Genomic DNA, 23234 nt, shown 5'->3' with positions numbered 1-23234 from the left:
ATTGAATTTGTTACAATATTGCTTCTGTTTTATGTTTTGGGGTGGTTTTTTTTGGGTTTTTGTTTTGTTTTGTTTTGTTTTGGCCCCAAGGCATATGGGATCTTAGCTCCCTGACCAGAGATCAAACCCGCACCCCTGCACTGGAGGGCGAAGTCTTAACCACTGGACCGCCAGGGAAGTCCCTCAAGTTGAAGATTTTAAATGTGTGCATTTTATCACATGTAAATTTTACCTCACTTTTTTTTTAAAAAGGGCTAAGAAAGAATGAAAGCATGGAAAACCTTGACACACGCCGCTAAAAGAGCGAAGGAGAGAAGCAGGTCATTTCCTTGCCACTGGGGGAATGAAAGCCCAATTTGAATGGAATGAGGAGAAAATGGAGCATGAAGCAGAGAGAGCTGGTACAGACAAGTTTTTTAAGGAATATCAGAAAAAAAGAGTAGAACCTGGTGACTCGGTAGAACAAAAAACGACTCACCTGTGAATTAAAATCCAAAAACTAGACACCATGCTAGGCATAGTACTCCAATTTCCAAACCCAGATGAAATTAAGGAAAAAAAACCCACTTCTAAAAATAGGGAAATTCGGCAGGAGAGACTATAAGGAAAATGAAGAATTCTCAACCCCGTTTTGTTTCAGACACCAATGGGACACTCAGGTTCCAGGGGAGTGATTTTTCGTTCCTATCCCCCAACAACGTTATCTTGCATTTGCATAGGATTCAATTTCCAATCAGATTTTATACTCATGTTCTCGCTTATCCTCACAACACCCCTATAGGATACTATTACTCCATTTAAAAAGAGGAGAGGAAAATCATGGTTCAGAGCAGTAAGTGGCTTGCCCAAGGTCACATAGCTAGTCACATAAACCCTCACCTTCTGATTCCAATCAAAAGATTTTTCCATCATGCTACACCTGCTTCTCTCGGCAAGATTATAGTCTCTCTTCAGTCCAGCCTAGCACACATTTTTTTTTAAAATCTGTTTCCCTCTAGAAGTCACCACTATTTTCAATGCAGCAAAAACCTGCAGAAACTGGGTCACTTTCAGTTACAGCTCACAGAATTTTAAAAAAAGGCGGGGAGGGGGGGAGTTATGGATATCCAATTCTAGAATACCTATCTTAAGCTAGGAACCTGAGCCCCACAAGGACAAGATGCTGCCGTGAATTTATGGAGCTTTAAGCATTGCAGCCAGGGAGTCAACTCTGCAAGTCATTCTCAGAAGCAAGTAACGTATTCTACCACTAACATGGCCAGCACAGTGCAAATGTGAGCAAGCAGGCAACCCCACAACTGGGCACTTCACACACCTGAGCACGATGCCTCCCCTGGCATTTCCCTTATTCTTAGTCCCAAACACAAGAGCTAAATATTTTCATTTATGTGCTCAGTCTTTAAAGGTTGAATCAACTCTTCTGCAGAGTTCTATTTTTTAAGTAGTTTCATAAGAGCAGTTATCATATAAATATGTTTGGTGGCTTTGTAGAAAGGAATAACTATTCCAAAACAATACAAATCCTTCATGTGCTATGTTCCTGTGTAACGAAACTTGTATATGAAGGATTAAATCATCTAAATCATTATCTACAAGTCTAAAGATGAACTAGTTTGTAGGACAGAAAACAAGGCATTACTAACACAGATTTCATTTTATATTTTTTTTAACCTTGCTTGAGAGTATAAAATTAAATTGAGCCCTGTCTCTAAAGCCAGAGGTAATTAAGTCAGGAGACTGAGCAGCTGGTGGCGTTGCTGCCCGATAGATGAAGGAGCCTCTAAGACACTGCCTGGGACAGCTGGCCTCTTACCTGGATGCATCTGCTCCGTGCTTTTCCGCAGTTTGCTGTAGCCATGGCTCAAGGGCACCCTCTGGTAATGAGGCGGGGAAGAAGGAGGGGAGGCGAGGGGTGACATCGTGGGAGACTGCGTTTCCTGCTTCAAAGAACCAGAGCAGAGTTCAGAGACGATCACTCAAGGAGCCTGGCGCTCTGAGCTGCAGTTATGAAGTATAACGCAACTCTACTGCCAGTAAGCAAGCTGCTTTAATAAATGGAGGAGAATATTTTCTCAGAAACGCAGCTTGGTTAAAAAGCAGTGTCTGAGGATTCAGAAGTCTCCCAGAGAACAGTCTCGCCGGAGCTCAGTTACCTAAATTACTAAAACAAGCCTGAAACACTTCCAGTTACTCCAATAATATTTTCCTTGGGGAAACGAAAGACACTGATCACATGAAATAACATTCATACTCCCCAATTTTGATCTCTTCGTGAACAGATTCAATTTTCATTCATTAATAAAGGCTCCTATTTCCTGTATTTACACTTACCAAGTCTTCCAACAATGTGGCTATTTTTTTAATATTTTAAATGGTTAATGCTAAATATTCTGGGACCTGGCTAGCCAAAGTAAAATGCCAGCTTTTTTTTTTATACTGAGAAATTGCAAAACAATTCATTATGGGTAAACCACTCCAACTAGCCTATTCCTAAACACTAGGATGGAGCCTTAATAAACTACAATGCAAATCTCAACTCGAATGTGAACTTTATGTAGGACCCCAGGCAAGACAAGCAACCTTCTAACTCGGCTACTGGGTTTCCTCCTTTTTTTTTTTTTTTTTTTTTTTAATGCTACCAATAGACTGGTAACTTTGGAATACCCAAGTAATGAGGAAACAGTACTTTTCATCAATATAGAGACTATATAGGTGCTCTTAGTCAAAAATAATAATAATAATGCAATCTGAGATACTAATCAAGTACTCTTTTTCAAGTAAAAGAAAAGAATATTTGCTTTGAATTGTAAGCTCACACCCACAGACTGGGTGGGCCTAGCATAAGCCCAGACTGAAGTGAAAGGATGTGTCCTCAATCACACAGCCAGGGGAAGGGCCTGGAAAGTTCCCAGGGCATCCAACCATCCTGGGATAGTGGACCCTCATTCCTCTCCAAATGCTGGTGGGCAAACATGCCAAAGAGTATTGGCTGAAGATTCTGATACAGGCCTACCTCATTTTATTGCACTTCACAGATATTACTCTTTTTTTTTTTTTAACAAATTGAAGGTTTGTGGCAACGCTGCATCGAGCAAGTCTATTGGCGCCATTTTTCCAAAAGCATTTGCTCACTTCACGTCCCTGTGTCACATTTTGGTAATTCTTACAAATATTTCAAACTTTTTCATTACTATTGTATTTTTAAGGTAATCTGTGATCAGTAATCTTTGATGCTACTACTAATTGCTAAGATGACAGCAGTTTTTAGCAATAAAGTATTTTTTTAATTAAGGTATATACATTGGGGGTTTTTTTAGCCCTAATGCTCTTGCACACTTAGTAGACTACAGTATAGTGTAAATGTAACTTCTGTATGCACTGGGAAACCAAAAAGTCGTGTGACTCGCTTTATTGTGGCGGTCTGGAATGGAACCCGCACTACCTCCAAGGTATGCGCCTGTACACCTTTTTATCTAAATCCCTAAAAAAAATAAAATAAAATCAATCAATCAATCAATCCCTGAAGAACTAGTTTAAACATATGAGAATTATGAAAGCAACAGAACATGCTACACCTAACTTAAATATGAAACTTCTGCAACGATACCTCAAATATCCAGCATTATCAGGGTGAGCCATATACATTAGTTTTCCAACTTAATCCTTTAATTGTCTTGCATTTGAAAACATTTTGATTGGTCTTCCTAAACATAACAGATTTCTCTTCCTTATGGAAGATACTATAATTGAATATAATTTGACTTTTCTGCATAATTCAGTATCTTATCTTCATTGGAAGTATGGGATGTACCCTGATGCCCTGAGGGTTCACTAATGTGTAAGTCTATTTTACCTCTTCTTGATAGGCTCACTCATCTGGAATTTACACTTTGGTCTCTACCAGTCACTATCTGACTATTGCAAATAGTGGTCTAATTTTAAACGCCCATCCACCCTATTCTTCTTCCGGCTACACAGGTAATGGCAGCATTTCCCAACACGGCACTCCAAACATGCTCCCCAAGAAGGGATTCCCTGGTGAAAGGAGTTTAGTACATGCCGATCTCCATGTCTCTTTATTGCAGGACTTCTCAGGGCTTTTACTGTGCTAATGTGCACTGTGAACGTCTAAGACTGAGTATTTAGCCTTTCCCCCGAGAATAGTCCATGAAGCAGCATTCTCCAAACATATTTAACCAGAGAAACCTTTTCTCCAGGTTTTTTTGGAAGAAAGGACTTATTAAACACTCCTAGAAGTTACATTTCGAAGAACCCATTTGGAAATGGTGATTAGAGACATCAAATAAGTGTGTTAAATCAGTAGCCTTACTTGAGACCCAATTCTACATTAAAGTAAGCTCTAAATGGCCCATAGGTGGCTCATGGTAATGGTAATTTCTATGCATCAGCCTCTTCTCCTTGCTACAAGGAAACTTTACTGGCTCATTTCCAAGTCTATAATTGTAACCCAGATGGTGCAATTCACTGGAAGCTTGACAGCAGCTAAGAGGCACTGCTCTGTGAGGATTCATGGTCAAAAGCAAACAGACATGCCTGATCAGACTATTTACCTGTTTATCCTCATCATCCATTCTTTTGAAGGTATTTTTTTCTGTGATTAAATATGGAATCTGAACTTTAGTTCCATGCAGCTCAGCCATGTTCCCAAACCGGATCTCAGCATCAGTTTTTGACATCATAAAGCGAGGCAGCGGCAGTTCTTTAGGAGCAGAATCAGAGAAGCTCAAGTGAGACTTTATTTGAAAACTGCAAAAAAGGGAACTCAATGGCCAAAAGATGAGTCACTTTTGAGGAAAAATTCCAGAACACTAAATATAGATTAAATTTGATTTCAACACAATAAGGACTCCTATAATAATGTCATAATAGAAAAATGCTACAGTTTAACATGGTATCCTGGCTCAACGTTTTTAAATGCTGTTGAATCATCTCAGAACAAATTCAGGTTTTGGACAGATCTCCCACTTCAGCCTTCAGTTCGGCACCAAGAAAAAGGACGTGACATCGTAGAACTCAGTATCAAGTGACAAACAGTAGCAGGCAGAACTTATATAGTGCTTATTATACGCCAGACACTGTATTAAGATCTACAAATATTAACTCATTTAATCCTCACAACTCACTACAGTAAGATGATCATTAGCCTCCTTTTATAGATGTGGAAACAGAGCAGAAGGAGCTAAGAAGACACAGCTCATCTGTGGCAGAGCTGGCTCTTCACCAGCCAGTGCTGCTGACCTACAGAAAGGCCCCTCATTCCCAGGACAAACCTACTGCATACAACACTTTCTCACCTTATGTCACTGCTTAAACAATTTTCACACTCAATCTCCAGTTGTCTTTTCATAATGGAATAAGGAAAATGGTATAAAGTTAGAGCAATCAGTCCAACGTTCAGTCAGATTCTACTGTCAAAACCATTAGCTACACTCTATGCCACAAAGAGCTGAAACCCAACTGTCTGGTATATTTACTTAGCTTTCAAATTTCTAACAAAACTATTCTGAAAACAGAAATGATACTTTGGCACACTTCGAGTTCTCAGCACAGCAAATCACACACAACACAGCACAAGAATGCCAAAAATGGGTATAATATTCTGGATTAGGCATAATGATTTGCATCTGGATCCATTGTTCGGGATAATACTCATCAGTGTGCCTCTGCCTTCCCTTAGCTCCCTCTTCCATAAAACACAGCTGCACTTCCAATGATTGAAGCTGTGCTAAAGCCAGAAAACCTCTTAGCAACAGCAAGCAGTATCCCAGCTCCCCAGGCAAAGAAGGCCCCTGGTTCTCTAATATCCACATCATGTTTATTTTTAGTTGCTATGTCCACATTTGATTTAAAGAAGTAGGCAATATGACAAATCCCTGCATGATCAATCAGCCAAGGGCCCAAGAGACATAAATAGAATAACCAATCTGGAAAATTAAACCAAGACTTTCCTCTAAAGACAGGATGGCCACCATTTTTAATGTTTTACTCTTCCCTAACCATGGCAGCTCTCCAACACTCAAGGCAGGAATGGACTTCAAAAGAAAAAAGGCAAGAAAAAAGAAAGTCTAGATTCTTAGTAAATCAAATATCAGCTAATCCTATGGTTCTCTTCTCAGAAAGGTATTTGTTTCAACTCAGTCTGCAAAAAGGATCTAAAACACATGGAACGAGATCACATAAAATAACTTGCACTCTAATCTGCCCATGAGAGGATGATGCTACTTCCAAGCCCTATTTGAGGGAGAAAAGAAGTAAATGCTTGGCATTTTTAAGCTCCCTGACCAGCGTTTCACTGGTGTTCAACAGATAACTCTGGGAGCAATGGAACACAAACCCGGCTGATGAATATCAACTATTACACTAGAGCCCCCAGCTGTCCTTTAGGACACCGTCACGTCACACGCTCTCCTTCCCTGGCTATGGCATTTCTCCAAAATTGTTCACCTGGGAAAGAACCTCCCTCCCCCCGCCGGTAGCAAAAGACAAAATACAGCTGAATTTCCCTCGTACTTTCTTTGTTTACAAGGTTGTAAGCAACTCTCACTTAACAGAATTGTAACCATATATAATGATATCCCTATCATTGAAAAGGTTAATGAAGGTGCTATTTTTCTTAAGCTGCTGCAAGCTTTTTTTTTTTTTAATGCTGCAAGCTTTTAAAAAGTGAAAAGTAAAACTCTAGTTTGTCGATGTTCAGTCTAAATGTTGTTTCCTAGTCATGTGTACACCAAATGTAACAGTGCAACTTTATTAGAAAATTAATCAATAAAGTACCTGCTATCCAGTGATTTATGTCAAGTAATCACAGGAGAAGATTTATTTGTAGTAGTTGTTTAGAATCTTTTCTCCCAAACTGAATTAACACCAAGAAACACATCAAGAGTTCAAATGAAATACTGATAAGGGCCAAGGACACCATGAGCACAGCAATCATTTGTTTCACAATGGCATCTTACGTTGTATTCTTTGAACACAGAAATGCTTTGTATATTAAATAGAAATGACTATTTTTCCCTTCCACAAAGAGAACTATGCCTCTCCTTTTTTAAACATGTGACCCTCTAAGGGAAAAAATCCTTTGTTTTCCCACGTTTGATGGAGTCATGAATATAAGAAATACTTCAATCTCTTCAATTCATTAGAAGAAACATAAGCAGCATAAATGCAGTAACAAATGGCAAATTACAAAGTGGCAGCTGCTGTGCAGTGTCCTCCAACGCTGTCCACTGGAAATATAATGTCAGCCACATATATCATTGTAAATTGTGTAGTAGCTACATTACCAAAAAAAAATGTTAAGTAAAGAAGCCAGTGACAAAAATACAAATACTACATCGTTTCACTTACATGAGGGATCAATCGTCAAACTCATAAAAACAGAAAGTAGAATGGTGGGTGCCAGGGGCCGGGGGTGAAGGGGAGTGAAGAGTTGTTTAACGGGGGCGGAGTTTCCATTTTGCAAGGTGGGGAGATTGGTCGCACAACAACGTGAATATACTAAACACTACTGAACTGTACACTTAAAAATGGTGAAGATGGTAAATTTTATGTTCTATATATTTTGTCACAATTAAAATTTTTAACATTGAAAAAAGCACAAAAGATACAGGTGAAATTAATTTAGTGTATTTTAACCCAATGTTATAGATTACAGCATGTGATCAAGATAAAAATTAATATAATATTTTACATTCTTTTTTCAGACTAATGCTTCAAACCCCCATGTGTACTTACCTGTACCACAGACCTCAATTCAGATACACCACATCTCAGGCACTCAGGCGCCGCAGTAGTGTGGCTACTGGCTACCCTACTGGAACAGCACAGTTTGGCTGATGGTTGCTATGAAGGAATGTGGACCATTATGGCCAGAAATCTGGATTTGACTAAGAAATACTATAATGTTAAATGTTAACAACTAACTGATTTCTTCTTAAATTACGTAAGGAGTATTTTGTATGGAGGGATGATTTATATAAAGCTTAAGTGTACCACTTGAAGACTTTTAACAAATGTATGTATAAGCTCATAGCAAACACCCAAATTAAGATACATTTCCATCATATAGAATTTGCTTTCATATCCCTTTCTAGTTAATCCCCTCGCCTTGTCCCACTTAGCAACCTATTCTAATTTCTAAATCCACAGATTACCTTTGCCATTATAGAACTTCACATAATGGAATCATACAATATTAATCTTTGTGACCACCTTCTCTGACCAACACTTTGTCTGTGATAATCATCCAATGCACCACATAATCATCCAAAGACATAGTTCATTCTTTTTCATTGCTATGGAATAATCTATTTTTATGAATACATTGAAATTTTTTAAATCCAGTCTCCTGTGATGAACATTTGGGTTGTTTCCAGTTTGGAGCCATTAGGAATATAGCTGCTGTGAACATTCTTATAAATGGTTTTTGACAGACATGAATTCATTTATCTTGGGGATATACCTATGGACCACATTCAACCTGCTGCCTATTATTATGTACAAAATAAGCTATAAGGATGTATTGTACAACAGAGGGAATATAGCCAATGTTTTATAATAACTACAAATGGAGTATAACCTTAAAAAATTGTGACTCACTATACCGTATACCTGTAACTTATATAATATTGTACATCAAGGTATACTTCAGTTTTAAAAAATAGTATTACCATTAAAAAAAGAATGGGTTTGGGCTTCCCTGGTGGCGCAGTGGTTGAGAATCCGCCTGCCAATGCAGGGGACATGGGTTTGAGCCCTGGTCTGGGAAGATCCCACATGCCGCGGAGCGGCTGGGCCCATGAGCCGTGGCCGCTGAGCCTGCGCATCCGGAGCCTGTGCTCCGCAACAAGAGAGGCCGTGATAGTGAGAGGCCCACGCACCGTGATGAAGAGTGGCCCCCGCTCGCCGCAACTAGAGAAAGCCCACGCACAGAAACAAAGACCCAACATGGCCAAATAAATAAATAAATTAAAAAAAAAAAAGAATGGGTTTTACATTTTTGAATGTTTGGAAAACATCAAAAGAAAAATATTTCAGGACGTGAAAATTATGAAATACAAATTTCAATGTCCATAAATAGTTTCACTGGAACACAGCCACACTCTTTTGTTTACATATTGTCCACTTCTGCTTTCACAGTTCTGGGGCAGAGTTGGATATTTGCAACAAAGGCCATATGGCTCACAAAGCCTAAAATATCCACTACCTAGCCCTTTACAGGAAAAGTTTGCTGACCCCTGTCTTACACAATACAGTGGTTCAAGTAAAATGTAGTCTTACTAAAACAATACAGTTGCATTTCATGGAAAAATATTTTACATTAATTGACTTTTAAATTTTAAATAATTTAAATTAATTATTAATTTAATTAAAAATTCAATTCCTCACTCGCACTACACACATTTTTAATGCTCAATAGCCAGCCGCACGTGGCTAGTGACTACCACATGAGACAGCACAGTTTAGATGGTTGGCCAAAAAACTACAAGGCAGCTACTATTGGTATACCCCTTCTCCAGGTGAGCCATTTAAGCTCAAAGAGATTAAGAAACTTGCCTGAGGGTACACAAATAAAGAGTGATGGAGCAGGGATTCAAAATCAGGTAGTCTACTGCTAGGGCCTACACTCTTAGCCACTAGGCTACACTGTCATCCTGAAAATTAAAATAGTCTTTGTATTGCAGGTTTGAACATTCAGGCTGAAACTGTGGCGTGTCAGAGGGGGAAATGGTCTAGAGAAAATCTACTGGAAGTATCCACATCTTACAGGTGAGGAACTAAGCCCAAGAAGGGGAGGGTGGGTCTTGTCTTACTCATGCAGCAAAATGGCGGCAGAGCTACAGTCTTAACAACACTCCTGGCCTCCTGGGGCTCCCTTCTCTTCCCACTACTTTTCGTCGCCCATCCATTTATACCAGTTACTTATAGGTTAACAAAAATTAATGACAACGATGTTCAGTAATTCCAAAGTGAAGCCGAACCCACACATTTTCCTTAAGTTACTTGGGAAAAACATCAGGTTGGTCTTACTAACCCAAACCTGGGTTGATCAAAGCCTTATAATCGCCTATCTGTGCTATCCACCTGTTAATTTGGAAAAATTTGTTGCTAATTTGGAAATGGGAAGCTAGATAGCTAGATGAGCAGGTAAAGGCTGCTGTGGGAAGGCTGATCTTATAATTTTTTGGAGGGGTGATGGTAAGTTACAGTTATCCATTATCAATTTCATAAAAGAGCACATTTAACAAAAGGAAACCAAAAAAACCATCTTAAAATTGAACACATTTCCTTTTATAAATAACTCAATCCTTTGTCCTAATTCTTTCTCCTTTCCCTGCAGACTGTGCCAGACTACCACCAGGTCAGGAATGAGGAACACAGCCCTAGAAACCACATGAATCACATTATTGCACTACTGGGGTTCAGAGACTCCCCTTTAAAGGAGCTGTGGGAAAAAATCAAGGGGTCTGTCATGTTGGATAAGAAAGTAAATTACATCTTTATTCTCCCTACCCTAACCATAGTTAGCATTTCTTTCAATTATGAATGTAAGCAATCAACTGCTGTAATATCGTCAGCAGTGCTTGCAACTTTGTCACCTGCCGAAATCAGATATTTTTATATCACATTACAGTTGCTGTGGACATCCTGAAGTACTGTTTATGTTCATCACTACTCTGAAAGTACGCTAGTTATTTGGATCACAGATCTTTTATTTAATACATTAATAAAGAAGCATGTAATACTGCTATATAACAACTTTTTTAAATATCTCAGTTTTAATTTCAAAATACAGTTGACCCTTGAACAACACAGCTTTGAACACTGTGAGTCCACTTACACGCGGATATTTTTCAAGAGTAAATACTACAGAACTACACGGTCTGCGGCTGGCTGGGTCCATGGATGTGGAGGAACCGCGGATATGGAGGGCTGACTATAAATTATACATGGATTAACCCTCCAGTTGTTCAAGGGTCAGTTTTAATTGGTTTCCTTTATAATCCCACATCGTTGTACGCATTTAAAATATTACTCCAAAACAGAGACACAGATGTAGAGAAAAAAACGTATGGCTACCAAGGGGGGAAGTTGGGGGGGTACAAACTGGTGGATTGGGAGTGACATAGATACAGTACTATGTATAAAATAGAGAACTAATGAGAACCTGCTGTATAGCACAGAGAACTCTACTCACTGCTCTGTGGTGACCTAAATGGGAAGGAAATCCAAAAATGAGGGGATATATGTATACATATACCTGATGCACTTTGCTGTACAGCAGAACACAACATTGTAAAGCAACTATACTCCAATAAAAACTTCTTTAAAAAAAACAAAAACATTACCCCAAGAAGGGGTCCAGAAGCTTCACACTGCCAAAGGGGCCCATGGCACCAAAAAGCTTCAAAACCCTACTCTTGACCCCGCTACACCTTCCCTCGGTCCTCACACCCACTCTTGGCCTGTCTTCGGAAAGGAGGAAGGTACAGGAGCTCCCAGGGCAAATGTTCGCACGTGGTTTCCTCTGCAGGAATTCTCTGCTGGCCCTGAACTTCACACCCGCCGTCCGTCCTTCTAAGTCAGCTTTCACCAAACGTGTCGCCCCAGCTCCCACTAGGGTGAGGCCAGAGAGAAGCCTGGGGCCAGCCCTCTCAGGGCCGTGGAAAGGCAGTGTCAGCACTTGCAGGGCCCGGGGAGCGAGCGCAGGGAGTTATACACCCTGGGCGCCTCTTGTCTACCCCCAGTTCAGGCCCTGATGTGACCAAATCTGTACTCAGAGCTTAAGCAAAGCTCCTGAAAATACTCCACCCAGCTGTCTTCAGATGTCACTCTGAACCCTGGCTCCACAGAAGAATCACCTGGGGAGCTCTGAAAACCCCCCTCACTCAGGCCACACCCCAGGCTAATTTAATGATAATTTCTGCAGGTGGCCCCAGGTACTCGTATTTTTTATATTGCATTTAAAGTTACCCAGATGGGGCTTCCCTGGTGGCGCAGTGGTTGAGAGTCCGCCTGCCGATGCAGGGGACGCGGGTTCGTGCCCCGGTCCGGGAAGATCCCACATGCCGCGGAGCGGCTGGGCCCGTGAGCCATGGCCGCTGAGCCTGTGCGTCCGGAGCCTGTGCTCCGCAACAGGAGAGGCCACAACAGTGAGAGGCCCACGTACCGCAAAAAAAAAAAAAAAGTTACCCAGACGATTCTCAAGGGCAGACGAGGGTGGGAACCAAAGCCTGAGAAAGATGACTTCTGTAGGCATCCCTCAGCAGTTCCAGGTGAACCTGAATTCCAAATGTTTGAGTTTAAAGAGTGACAGCTGATTAAGACTCGCTCCCCATGCACAGGCATTTATGTCTTCATTCATTCAGTCATTCATTCATTCATCAAACATGCTCTGAGTACCCACAAGGCCCCTCAGTGCAGGGATTACCAGAAGCTCCTCCTTTCCCCTTGGACTTGCAGACTGCTAAGGAAGACAGACAAAAAACTTGTCAAACCTGTAAAGGAGTATTTACAAACTCTGATAAAAGTGCTATGAAGGAGCCGGCGGTGAGAGAGAATAAAGTAGGGAGGGGCCTGCCACATTACCTAGCATTATCTAATGGGCCCATCCAAGGAGTACCTCATTCCCTAGGGATGTGTGCTTTTTAAGTTACTATTTACTCTTGATTAGGCATTTTACAATTCTGAAAGTGTAGATATTAACTTGTAGAAAACTGTTAGCTAACAAATACTTCTTGTCTGACAGCAATGCAAATGAATTTTATCTTAGAAAAGAGTACAATAACCCAGTTACAGTTTTATTGCACTGTAGGGCATTAATCAATTTTATATGTAATTTAGCAATCTTATTCCAGCATTCTTTCTTTCCATGACTATAAATACTTCTGACTTTCTTGAACCAGCTTTACTACATGCTGGTTCCTTTGTTGATGAATTAATTTGACAGGACATACTTTAGAAAGGATGGTGGGGGCGGCCTCGGAATCCTGAAGAATAAGGAGGAGGAGCCAGCATGGGAAGGAGAGGGGGAAGAACAGACCGCTAGCAACCCAACACCTCGACATAACATATGGTCTTTCCTACAACAGGAAAAGAGGTGGCCCAGAAATGGCTAGAAGGCCAGTGAGGCTGGGGGACAGACTGCAAGCAAGAAGAAGAGGTTTGAGATGAGGATGGAGAAGTAGGCAGAGACTAGGTTATGCAGGGCCTTACAGATCAGTGTAGGGACTCCGAACTTAGCACTATGTACAACAAGCAACCACTGGGAGGGTTTCAAGAAGCTGGATAAAATGATCTGGTGGCTATTTTGAAAAGACCACTCTTACCGCTGTGTGGGAAAAGAGACTGGCGTAGAGAATAGAGAAGGCCAAGAAACCAATGACAAAATCATCGTGGTGCTCAGGTGTGGCTGCAGGTGGCCTGGTCCAGCAGAAGCAGAGAGATGGAGGGAATGGGCAGTGGATTTTGATGGATTATATTGTAAATGAGGGAAAGGGGGGAATCAAGAAGGGCTTCTACCCACATGCTGTGCAGTGCAGCCATAAAATAAGAAAAAATAAATATCAAAAAAAAAAAGAATGGCTTCTAAGTTCCTGGCTTAAGCAACTGCATATGGTAGGGGTATTCAGCAAAATGGGAATGGCTAGGGGTTAGAGGTTAACATACACACAGGCACATGTCATTCATGAAATAAGGGTATGACTCTTACAGAAGGAAGGGTAGACTCACAACTCCTTGGGTGTGACAGGGCCTTTTAAAGGTAGCAGCCTTTCAGATTAGGTTCTCAGAGAGCATTCTCTTTGGCCTTCAAGGTTTGTGTCATCAAACATTAAGCTAATGGATTTCAAGCAACAAATCGGAAAATGCTAAGTAGCAGCTCAAAGTTTGGCCCTGTCTTGCCCTCATCCTTACTCAACATATGCTGACTACAAATAACTGTCATTTAATAAATCTTTAAATGAAGGAAGGAAATTCAGAATTAACTCTGACTATACTTAAACCCTCAGAGGTAAAAGGCAGCATCAGGATTTATAAAATACAATGGAGAAAGCCTTGTATTTGGGAAAAGGGTTAATCCTTTACACAAGTGATAACTTAGTCCATCCCTTCCACCCCATCCCCCCAGGAAATTAAGCTGTAGATCTGAGCACAAATCAGGTAAAAGACTTCAGTCTAACCAAATATAAGCAACAAAGGTGTCAGAAGTTTATTCTTTTATACAATAAAGCAGCTCTTAACTCTTCCAGAAGATGAAGTTGGGGGATACTACAATAAAGCTTAATGACCATTTACAATGGAATGGAAACTATCACTGCCTACCACAAATCGAAATTCAGTGAGCTGTAACTTTGAACTAATCACAGCAAGTGAATGATAGCAGTGACCATTAGACACCAAACCGGCCACTGAAATAATACTTCATCATGAAACCTATTTGGGAACCAAATTTTCTAATACTGAGGGATGCTTTGGGGGTCAGATTTTTTTTCCCATTCGGAAAACATCCAGGATTACAGATTAGAGTCAGCACCTTACTAAACAGAAAGAATCATCAAGAAGAGGCTACTCTGCACAGCAATGAAGAGCACGGGAACTGGAGGCTGAGCTCCTGGCTAGAGCTGGTTAGAACCTTACAATCCTTAGGCAAGTTACTCAGCCTGACCCACCGCAAAGCAGGAAGCGAGCCTTTATTCCATTAGGCACTGAGATTTCAATGGTACTTGTTATCACAGCTTATCGAAGGCAATGGAAACTGACACAATTATCTAATGTAGGTAGATGTCATGAGGACTAAATGAGATGGTGTCTGACACCCACTAAGCCTTTAATAAAGGTTAGCAGGATGATTGCGGCCTCCTGATGGTTAGTGTAAAAAGCTTTCATTTCCCATAGTCAAGCTATCAGAATCTTCTCTGCTATTTGCAGCGGTCCTACAAGGTTGTCACGGACTAACCATAAATCCTCAACCCACGTCGAGGTCCACCAGGGACTTCACAGAACAGGTAGGAACAGCGGAGTCATTTTTATCTCAAAATGAGGAAAAGGACAAAGTTCCTGCATAGCTGTGTGGCCACAGGAAAGTAATTCATATCAGAGTGAACTAAAAAAGGACCTCAGCACATCCACTGAATAACCACCTTCTTTAAACAGCGTGGTAAAACCAGTACTGAAGAAGTGCAAATGATGCTAAGAGTTTGGGGCTTTACTCTTGGTTTAAGTGCTCAAGTATGTCCTGGGTTGGGGGCAGGGATAGCAAGGTAAGAAAATGGTAAATCAAAACTTTGAGAAGATAAATTCATTCTGCAAAAATCTTGGTAGCCCCCGAGTACTTAACAATCATGAAAATAGTGCTTTGGGAATTGGGAGATTAAAAGATGATCATACCCGACGTGCCTGGCAGGGAAAGAAGAGAGACAGAAGGGGCAGTTCCACTCAAATTCTCCTAGTTACTCAGCCCTAATAGAGCCTTAAACGACATTATAGATTCCTCGAGTGGAAAATTAAACGGTCTTATTATTTTGCCACAGGCTCTAGAATCCCCATCCCAATCTTTGCCGGCTAAAGAACGAAATCTATTTTTAACTGCAAGTGAGTTAAAAGGAACTAATCTCAGGTCACTCTGAATTTTTTTCTCATTAAAAAAGAAAAAAAACCACTAAGATACCTGGTAAGTTTTATTTTACTTTAAAGAAGAGTTGGAAGAAGAAAGGAAAAATTCCACAAATGCTTATAGAACAGGCCTTAAACCCACTAAAAATGGTTATCATAAACAGGAAACCTGTCATGGATAATAAAATGTATCAATGGGAGATACTTACCACATTTAATACTCTCTATCCGCACGGGGAGGCCAGACTGTGCTGCAGCAATTAATTTCAGGGCAACGTAAAACTGTGTTGGACCAAAATAACCAACCCGCTTGGCACCACAGAGTTCTGTGATCTGAAAACAGACAAGAGAAGGGATGCTGAAAACTCCATTTCATAACAGCAAAATGAGACAAAATAGATTATGAAATCTCAAGGATTTCATGGGGTAACTAACCAAAAAGTCCCTGGAGAACCTATGGGTACACGCTGGTTGGATTCTTTTTCCTCCAGTTTGCAGGGAGGTTTTCAATTTGGATAATTCAATTCTACCTACGCGTGATGTTTCAGGACTGGGTGGTTATTCCTCCTCTTTCAAAGATAAAAATAAAGGTGACAAAGAATGGCTGTTAAGCTTCTTACAAAAGAGTGACTTTTTCAGGGGGTGGATTGTAACATACAAAGTCTAAAGTCTAGAAAGTCACCGGGGTGAAGAGAGAACAGATTAGTCATAATCACTACTTGTGGATTATCCTAGTTGATCGAAATTAAAAGTGAGTTATTTTTTTTAATTATTTTTTAAATTTTATTATTATTTTTTTTTTTGGCTGCGTTGGGTCTTCGTTGCTACGCGTGGGCTTTCTCTAGTTGCAGTGAGTGGGGGCTACTCTTCGTTGCGGTGCGCGGTCTTCTCCTGGCGGTGGCTTCTCGTTGCGGAGCACGGGCTCTAGGCGCATGGGCTTCAGTAGTTGTGGCTCACAGGCTCTAGAGCACAGGCTCAGTAGTTGTGGTGCATGGGCTTAGTTGCTCCGCAGCATGTGGCATCAGGGCTTGAACCCATGTCCCCTGCATTGGCAGGCGGATTCTTAACCACCGCACCACCAGGGAAGTCCCTTCAATGACTTCTTTAAAGTTACTTCAAAGTAACAGATACTCAAAAGTTCAAATAATAGTAAGTGGGGGTGAAGAAGTAACAAGCACCCCCACTCCCTTTGGTGCCCCAAAGGAAAACACTATACATTTCTCCTAGAAATGTTCTCAGCATATATATATAGCACACACCTGTTTTTCTTGTTGCTTATTCAAACTTTATGAAAATAGAATACCACATACTATTTTGCAACTTGCTTTTCATTTAGCATCATCCCCTGAATATTTTTCTCTAGCGCGCAGTTAAAATTACCACTTTAACAACTGCATAATATTCTGCTATAAAGATACACTGTGCATTTTTTATTATTATTCTTAGTTGGTCCTATGGATAGAGTTTTAGACTTCCAATAATTAACCTAACAAACACTTTCAGAACAAACTATAAACAGACACTAAGTAATCTGAAGAAAATTCCTATTAAAATTCAACTGGGATGTCAACAAAAAATAGCAGAATAAGGGTCTCCAAAAATTCTCTCCTCCATCAGAGCAATGAGAAACCAACAAAAATGGACACAACTCTGGAAATTAACCAAAAGTCTGCAGCAATGCGGGGAGTGTTTATTCAAGAAAAACAGCTGAATCTCAGGAAAAACAGCAAGCTTTGTGGCATTTTAAGTGGCCTTACTTCCATTCCCTCCCACCCGCATTCCAGGTATTTTCACTGTATTGCAGGCATCCCCTGCCTGCAGTCACAGCGAGACTGGCAGCCACAGAAGGAGTCAGGACAGAGCTGGGCTTCTTGGATGTGAAGACTACTGTTTGTCATCAAACTCGGGTAGTTTTTCACTATTATTTCTTCAAATATTTTTCTGGCCCTCTCTCTCTTTCTCCTGTTGGTACTTCTGGTACTTCCAGTAGCCCACAGTCCACCTCTCCTAGCCCTAGACTATGAGCTGGGGTTGGGGGGAGTGAGTCCTGTCTTCTCGGCTAGACCCACGGAAAACAGAGCCTCCACCATGTGGAACTGGTGGGGGTGGGGAGAGGAAGAGGTCGTGGCTCAAAGGCTGCTGGCTCACTGTTCTTACTAAGATTTAGGAGATTTTCTTGAATAAATGTTTCTACGTTTGCTGTATGTCTTCAGGTCAATTTCCAGAGACTTTAAATGATTATCCTTTACAATTTTTACCAGTTAAGAGGCTCTTTCACTGGAAAGAGGATCTGCTGAGTTTCTCACACTGTCATTCCAAAGTCTCAACCCTCCCGGATTCATTCTTGAGTGGAGAAGCAATAGGGTGTTATGGTAAAGAGAACAGTTCTTGGAGTAAATGACTTAGGTGTGAATCCTGGCCCTAGCACCAACCGGCTACCTGTATAACCTAAGGCAAGTTACTTATCTCTCGTGCCTCAGTCTCCGCTTAAGTGTAAACAGGTACTTACCTCATGAAGGCTAAAGTAGTAGTGCCCACAATAGTGTCCATTCAATAAACATGCCATTGTCTAATTTTTTGGTCTACTTGTTTATTTTGTTCCCATTCTAGCTGCATATTAGAATAAGCCGAGGAGCTTTTGAAAAATAGAGACCTAGCCTCCACCCCCAAAGATTCTGCTTTAATTGGTCAGTGGTGTGGCCCAGGCATGGGTGACAATCCAAATGCTAATGATCACCAAACCGCTCTCTCCAAACCTAACAACTCAGATACTTCATGCACTTTTCCAAAACCCTACTGGACAACTCTACGTGGATACCCTAAGCCATCTCAGACATAACATAAATTAAATAAGCCCTACTCATTTGCCCTTCCCCACATATCCTTGAACCTACAGATCTTCCAGCAGCCCTCGCCTCAGTTGCTGGCATCAACAATTCCATATCCCAAATCAGAAACTTATCTTCGATGCTAACCACATTCACATCTATCACAGAACCATCTGCCAAATCAAGGCTATCTTCTCCTTTGCCTTGCCTTAATCCTTCCTAATATCTCACCTGGCCATCGTGACATATTTTATTTTTTAATAGAATTCACACAAATTACTGTACAGGGACAGGTTTCTCTTTTAAAGTGTGACTTTCATATAATAGTGTGTCAGTTTTCCTCAGGTGTACAAGGAGGCATCAATACTTATTATCAGAATTTGTTTCTAGAAGAAATGTTGCTCTTGAAACTTAAACTTTTTTCCAATAATTTATATATTTAGCTTTTTATTGAAGTATATTCCTATAGAAAAGCATAATATACAAACAGAAAAGCATACAAATAAGTGTATAGTATGTAGTTAGATGCGTTTTCACAAATTGAATACAACTACATAACGAGCACCCAGATCAAGAAACAGGGACTCCGCTGGTGGTCCAGTGGTTAAGACTCCACGCTCCCAATGCAGCGGGCCTGGGTTTAATCCCAGGTCAGGGAACTAGATCCCACGTGCCTCAACGAAGATCCCGCATGCCCCAGCTAGGACCCGGCGCAGCCAAATAAATAATTTTTTTAAAAAAATGAAAGAAATCCAAACTTACAAGCCTCTAGAAGCCCCCCTTCGAAGCTCCTTTCAGTCACTACCCACCCGTCATTTTCCTAACTTCTAATACTACAGATTAGTCTTGCTTGTTTCTAAACTTGTTTGTGACATTCTTCCAAGTTGTTGAGTGAAACTGTGGTGCACTCATTTTTGTTGTCACTCAGTATTATTTATCCCCTGCCACTGGACATCTGTATGGTTTCCAGTTTCGGTGGGGATTGCGGGGGAGTACTGAAAGTTCCAACCCTCTAGCCATCTGGTTCCCTGGAAGCAGCTTCCAACCTTGTTACCTAGGGACTTTTCCAAAAGTCACCTCGTTAACATAAAAGACACTTTTATTGCTCTTATCACAGGAAATCCCAAGGGTTTTTGAAGCTCTGTGCCAGGAACTGGGTTGAAGACCAAATATATATTTCTTATTATAAAATCACATCACAATAGGCCATTTGCATGTAACTGATTCTCTACTAGGCTAAGCTCCATGAAATAGGGAGATGTGTGTCTTGCTCACCAGTTCCTTTCCCTGCCACGTTGATTATGCTTAATAAATAGTGGTTGAACAAATAATTTTCTCGAACCAGTCTCTCCTCAGCTCATCTTCCAACTCCAGTTCATCCTCCATAGTGCCTGCATATCTGCCTTTTAAAAGCTAACAATACTGTTCTCATGCTTAAAGGCATCTCAGCCTGGATCCCCACCACCTCAGGACAAAATCCTATCTTCTTAGTGCAGCATTAAACTTCCTTCACAACCTGGCCCTGAGCAGCTTCTCTAGTTTCATCTCTGGACACACACATGCACACAATTCTGTAGCTGCATTCAGCTTCTCCTGCTTTCCCAAGCACATCCTGACCTTCTACATTTCTGTGCCTAAGGTACACGGTGCAGAAGATGGGAAACTAAACAGCCTTGAAGTCAAGGTTGGTCAGGCTGAAATCTAGTTTCCTCGTATATATTGATAAAATAGAGATATTGTCTCTCCCATAAGACTATGAGGGAAAAAATTAAATAATGTACTAAATGAACCTGATATGATGCTTAACGGTGTTCAATAATTGTCGGGTTCCATCCCATTCACCTCGACCTAGAACATCCTCACTCCCCACTAGATTAAACTCAAATGTTACTGCTCTGTAGCTCCTTCTTAAGTCACCAGGTATAGTCTCTTTTCCCAGTGTACTCTCTGACTATTCAAATGTCTATAAATGTCTATCACATGATACCTTACTGTCTTGGATTTGCTCCAAAATAAAAGGAGGAAAGGGAGTAACTGGAGAGTATGGGTGAAACAAGCATTACCAAGAGTTGAAAATGCCTGAAGTTGGGTGACGGGTTTGTGAGGGCTCATCCTCCTACTGTGTATGTTTGTATACATTTAGAAATTCTCCATATTCAAGCTTTTTAATGTCTATTTCAGCACTTATCAAATATTATAATTATCTGTTTATCTCTGCCTCCCATTAAAATGTCTTCTCTCCAAGGGCAATGGTTAATTTCTATTTATCTCCTAGCGCAAGGATAGGCATACAGGATATAGTCCAAAAAATTCTCCATCAAGTGAATGAAGCAACCCTCACAAATAAAAAGTAACTGAGTTGTTTGTTTGTTTGTTTGTTTGTTTTTCTGGCTGCATTGGGTCTTTGTTGCTGTGTGCGGGCTTTCTCTAGTAGCCGCGAGCGGGGGCTACTCTTCGTTGCAGTGCGCGGGGTTCTCACTGTCATCGCTTCTCTTGTTGCGCAGCACAGGCTCTACGTCCGCAGGCTTCAGTAGTTGTGGCCTGCGGGCTCTAGAGCGCAGGCTCAGTAGTTGTGGCACACAGGCTTAGTTGCTCCGTGGCATGTGGGATCTTCCCGGGCCAGGGCTCGAACCCGTGTCCCCTGCATTGGCAGGCGGATTCTTAACCACTGTGCCACCAGGGAAGCTCAAGTAATTGAGTTTTATAATACATTCCTTACTGTGAATAAATAAATTACACATCTTCGGATACAGGATTGCCTATACATGGAAAAAAACTAACATCATCAATATAGGTGTCTTGCAGAGTAATTCCTAATATTAAGAAACTGTAATCCTTGCCATGTGAACAACTTAACAACTATATTTCAGTCAGTGTTAATTTATTATCAAGGTAACCTTCCTTTACCACAACTATCACATAGAACTAGAAAAGCTCTTAACTAAAGGTAACTGAAATTGCTGCTAAAATATTCACTGTGGTACTTCAAGACTAACACCCAAATCTGGCATTAGTAAACCGCCTCATTTACCTTGGAATCTGTCCTTTGCTCCCATATACCAGTAGAATCACTGCTTTGTAGCCAATGTAGAATATACACACATAAGTGAGGTAAGCCCATAGGCCACTCTTCTTGCTCTTTGTACACCAAACCTCCATGAGACATGCCAAGAACTTTCTGAAATAGTCAAGCCGCAAGGATGATAAATTATAGGCCTTTGGAACTTACATATGGAATCTCGTAAGCTTGAGACTTCTCAGTCCAAACTGCAGGTTAATTCTGTAAGTTTTTTTTCTTTATTGAGGTTCAAAATGTTCTAAATCTAAATTCTCCGTGGAAAAGTTCTAAATTGTGGGTAGAAACGTTTTAATGCAATCTAAAGAAAAAATTGTGGTGCTTTATCCCAGATACTCAACTAGCAGGAGATATTTTATGTAACTGCTCCTTCAAACAGTCCCAGTTGCCAAGATTTTCTCAAAATAAAGAAAAAATGAAAAGACTCCACTCCTCTTCTTTAGTCTAAACTCCAAACCTGCAACCCTCTCAGCTGGACCCATCTTAGGTTACACATTGTGCAAAGTTCTAACACATAACAAGAACCTATGGACTCATGTTTGTTTTCTCAGGTGGAAGGCAAGAGATGGGATGAAAAAAAAAAAGGAATGGATGAAATCAACTTCCTCACAGCCTACAGATGTACGCTCAACTGTCGGGGTGCTGGACACGCATCAGAAAAATTCACTGACCATTTGGGAGGAACCTGGACCAAGTTCTGGAAGAAGATGGAAGGCCACTAAAATAGCTTCCCTCCTACCTAATTCTGAAAGATTAAGTGGCTGTGCTGAGTAATCAGTCCACACCCGTTCCAGTTTGCCTGAAATAATACTTTCCTTCCGAGCTGAAATGTAATAAATTTTCAAAACTGTTCAAAGGTTTGAATAAGCTTCCTCCTTCAAGTATTTTTAAAGACTTCCTCAGAGAGATTTAAAAATTCAACGTCCTGGCGTGAGGGGTTGGAAGAATTCTCCAAGAACATTAGTGGACCCCTATTTTCTATTCTCCCTCCACCACAGCTCCCCAAGTTCATAGTCTCTGCTCACAAACCTACTCCTTCAAGTCCGGCCCCCAGACTCCTGAGACCTCACACACCATACTCCACATTCCCTCCAAGATATCTTATTAAAACAAGACCGCCCCCCCCAACTCAAGCAGGCTTCCGGGGCTCCTCGTGCCCTTTCTTGTAAAACCCAGAGCCCTGAGCATGGTTTTGAGGCCTCTCGTCTGGCCCAAACTACCTTGCCAACAAGCTTGTCTCCTCCCCTTCCTGCATCCAAGGCTTCAGCCACTCCAGATGCCAACCGGCCTCTCAACACAGGACAGCCATGCAGGCCTCTCAGCACCTGGCATGTCTCTCACCTGGAAGCTGGATGTCTCCCCACTTCTTTTTTGTTTGTTTGTTTTTAAATGTTTCTTTCCTTTCTTTCTTTTCTTTCCTCCCTCCCTTTCTTCCTTCCTTCTGGCTGCGCTGGGTCTTAGTTGCGGCACATGTGATGTCCGTTGCGGCATGTGGACTTCTGAGTTGTGGCATGCGGACTTCTTAGTTGCAGCATGCAGACTCTTAGTTGCGGCATGCATGTGGGATCTAGTTCCCCGACCAAGGATCAAACCCAGGCCCCCTCCATTGGGAGTGCAGAGTCTTACCCACTGGACCACCAGGAAAGTCCCCCTTCCCCACATCTTTACCCACCAGACTCTTTCTTCAAATCACCTCA

The 23234-nt window shown here is 41.1% G+C and overlaps 1 protein-coding gene across 7 annotated transcripts in view; it reads right to left on the bottom strand.

Annotated features, from left to right (window-relative positions):
- Positions 1 to 23234, bottom strand: part of REPS2 (RALBP1 associated Eps domain containing 2) — a 223933-nt gene that overhangs the window by 141195 nt on the left and 59504 nt on the right. For 4 of the 7 annotated variants that reach the window (XM_012532959.3, XM_033427890.2, XM_033427889.2 and 1 more), the window contains exons 2-4: positions 15843 to 15966; positions 4572 to 4720; positions 1814 to 1940 (exon numbers count right to left, since the gene is read on the bottom strand). In XM_012532959.3, the coding sequence (XP_012388413.2) occupies positions 1814 to 1940; positions 4572 to 4720; positions 15843 to 15966 (400 nt within the window). The remainder of the gene's footprint in view (positions 1 to 1813; positions 1941 to 4571; positions 4721 to 15842; positions 15967 to 23234) is intronic. The other 3 variants (XM_004269646.4, XM_033427891.2, XM_033427892.2) reach the window with 2 other exon arrangements.

This window comes from Orcinus orca, chromosome X (assembly GCF_937001465.1).
Source record: "Orcinus orca chromosome X, mOrcOrc1.1, whole genome shotgun sequence".
Taxonomy (NCBI): Eukaryota; Metazoa; Chordata; class Mammalia; order Artiodactyla; family Delphinidae; genus Orcinus; species Orcinus orca.
The sequence above is the reverse complement of the archived record's forward strand: the minus strand, read 5'-3'. Positions and strand labels throughout refer to the sequence as shown.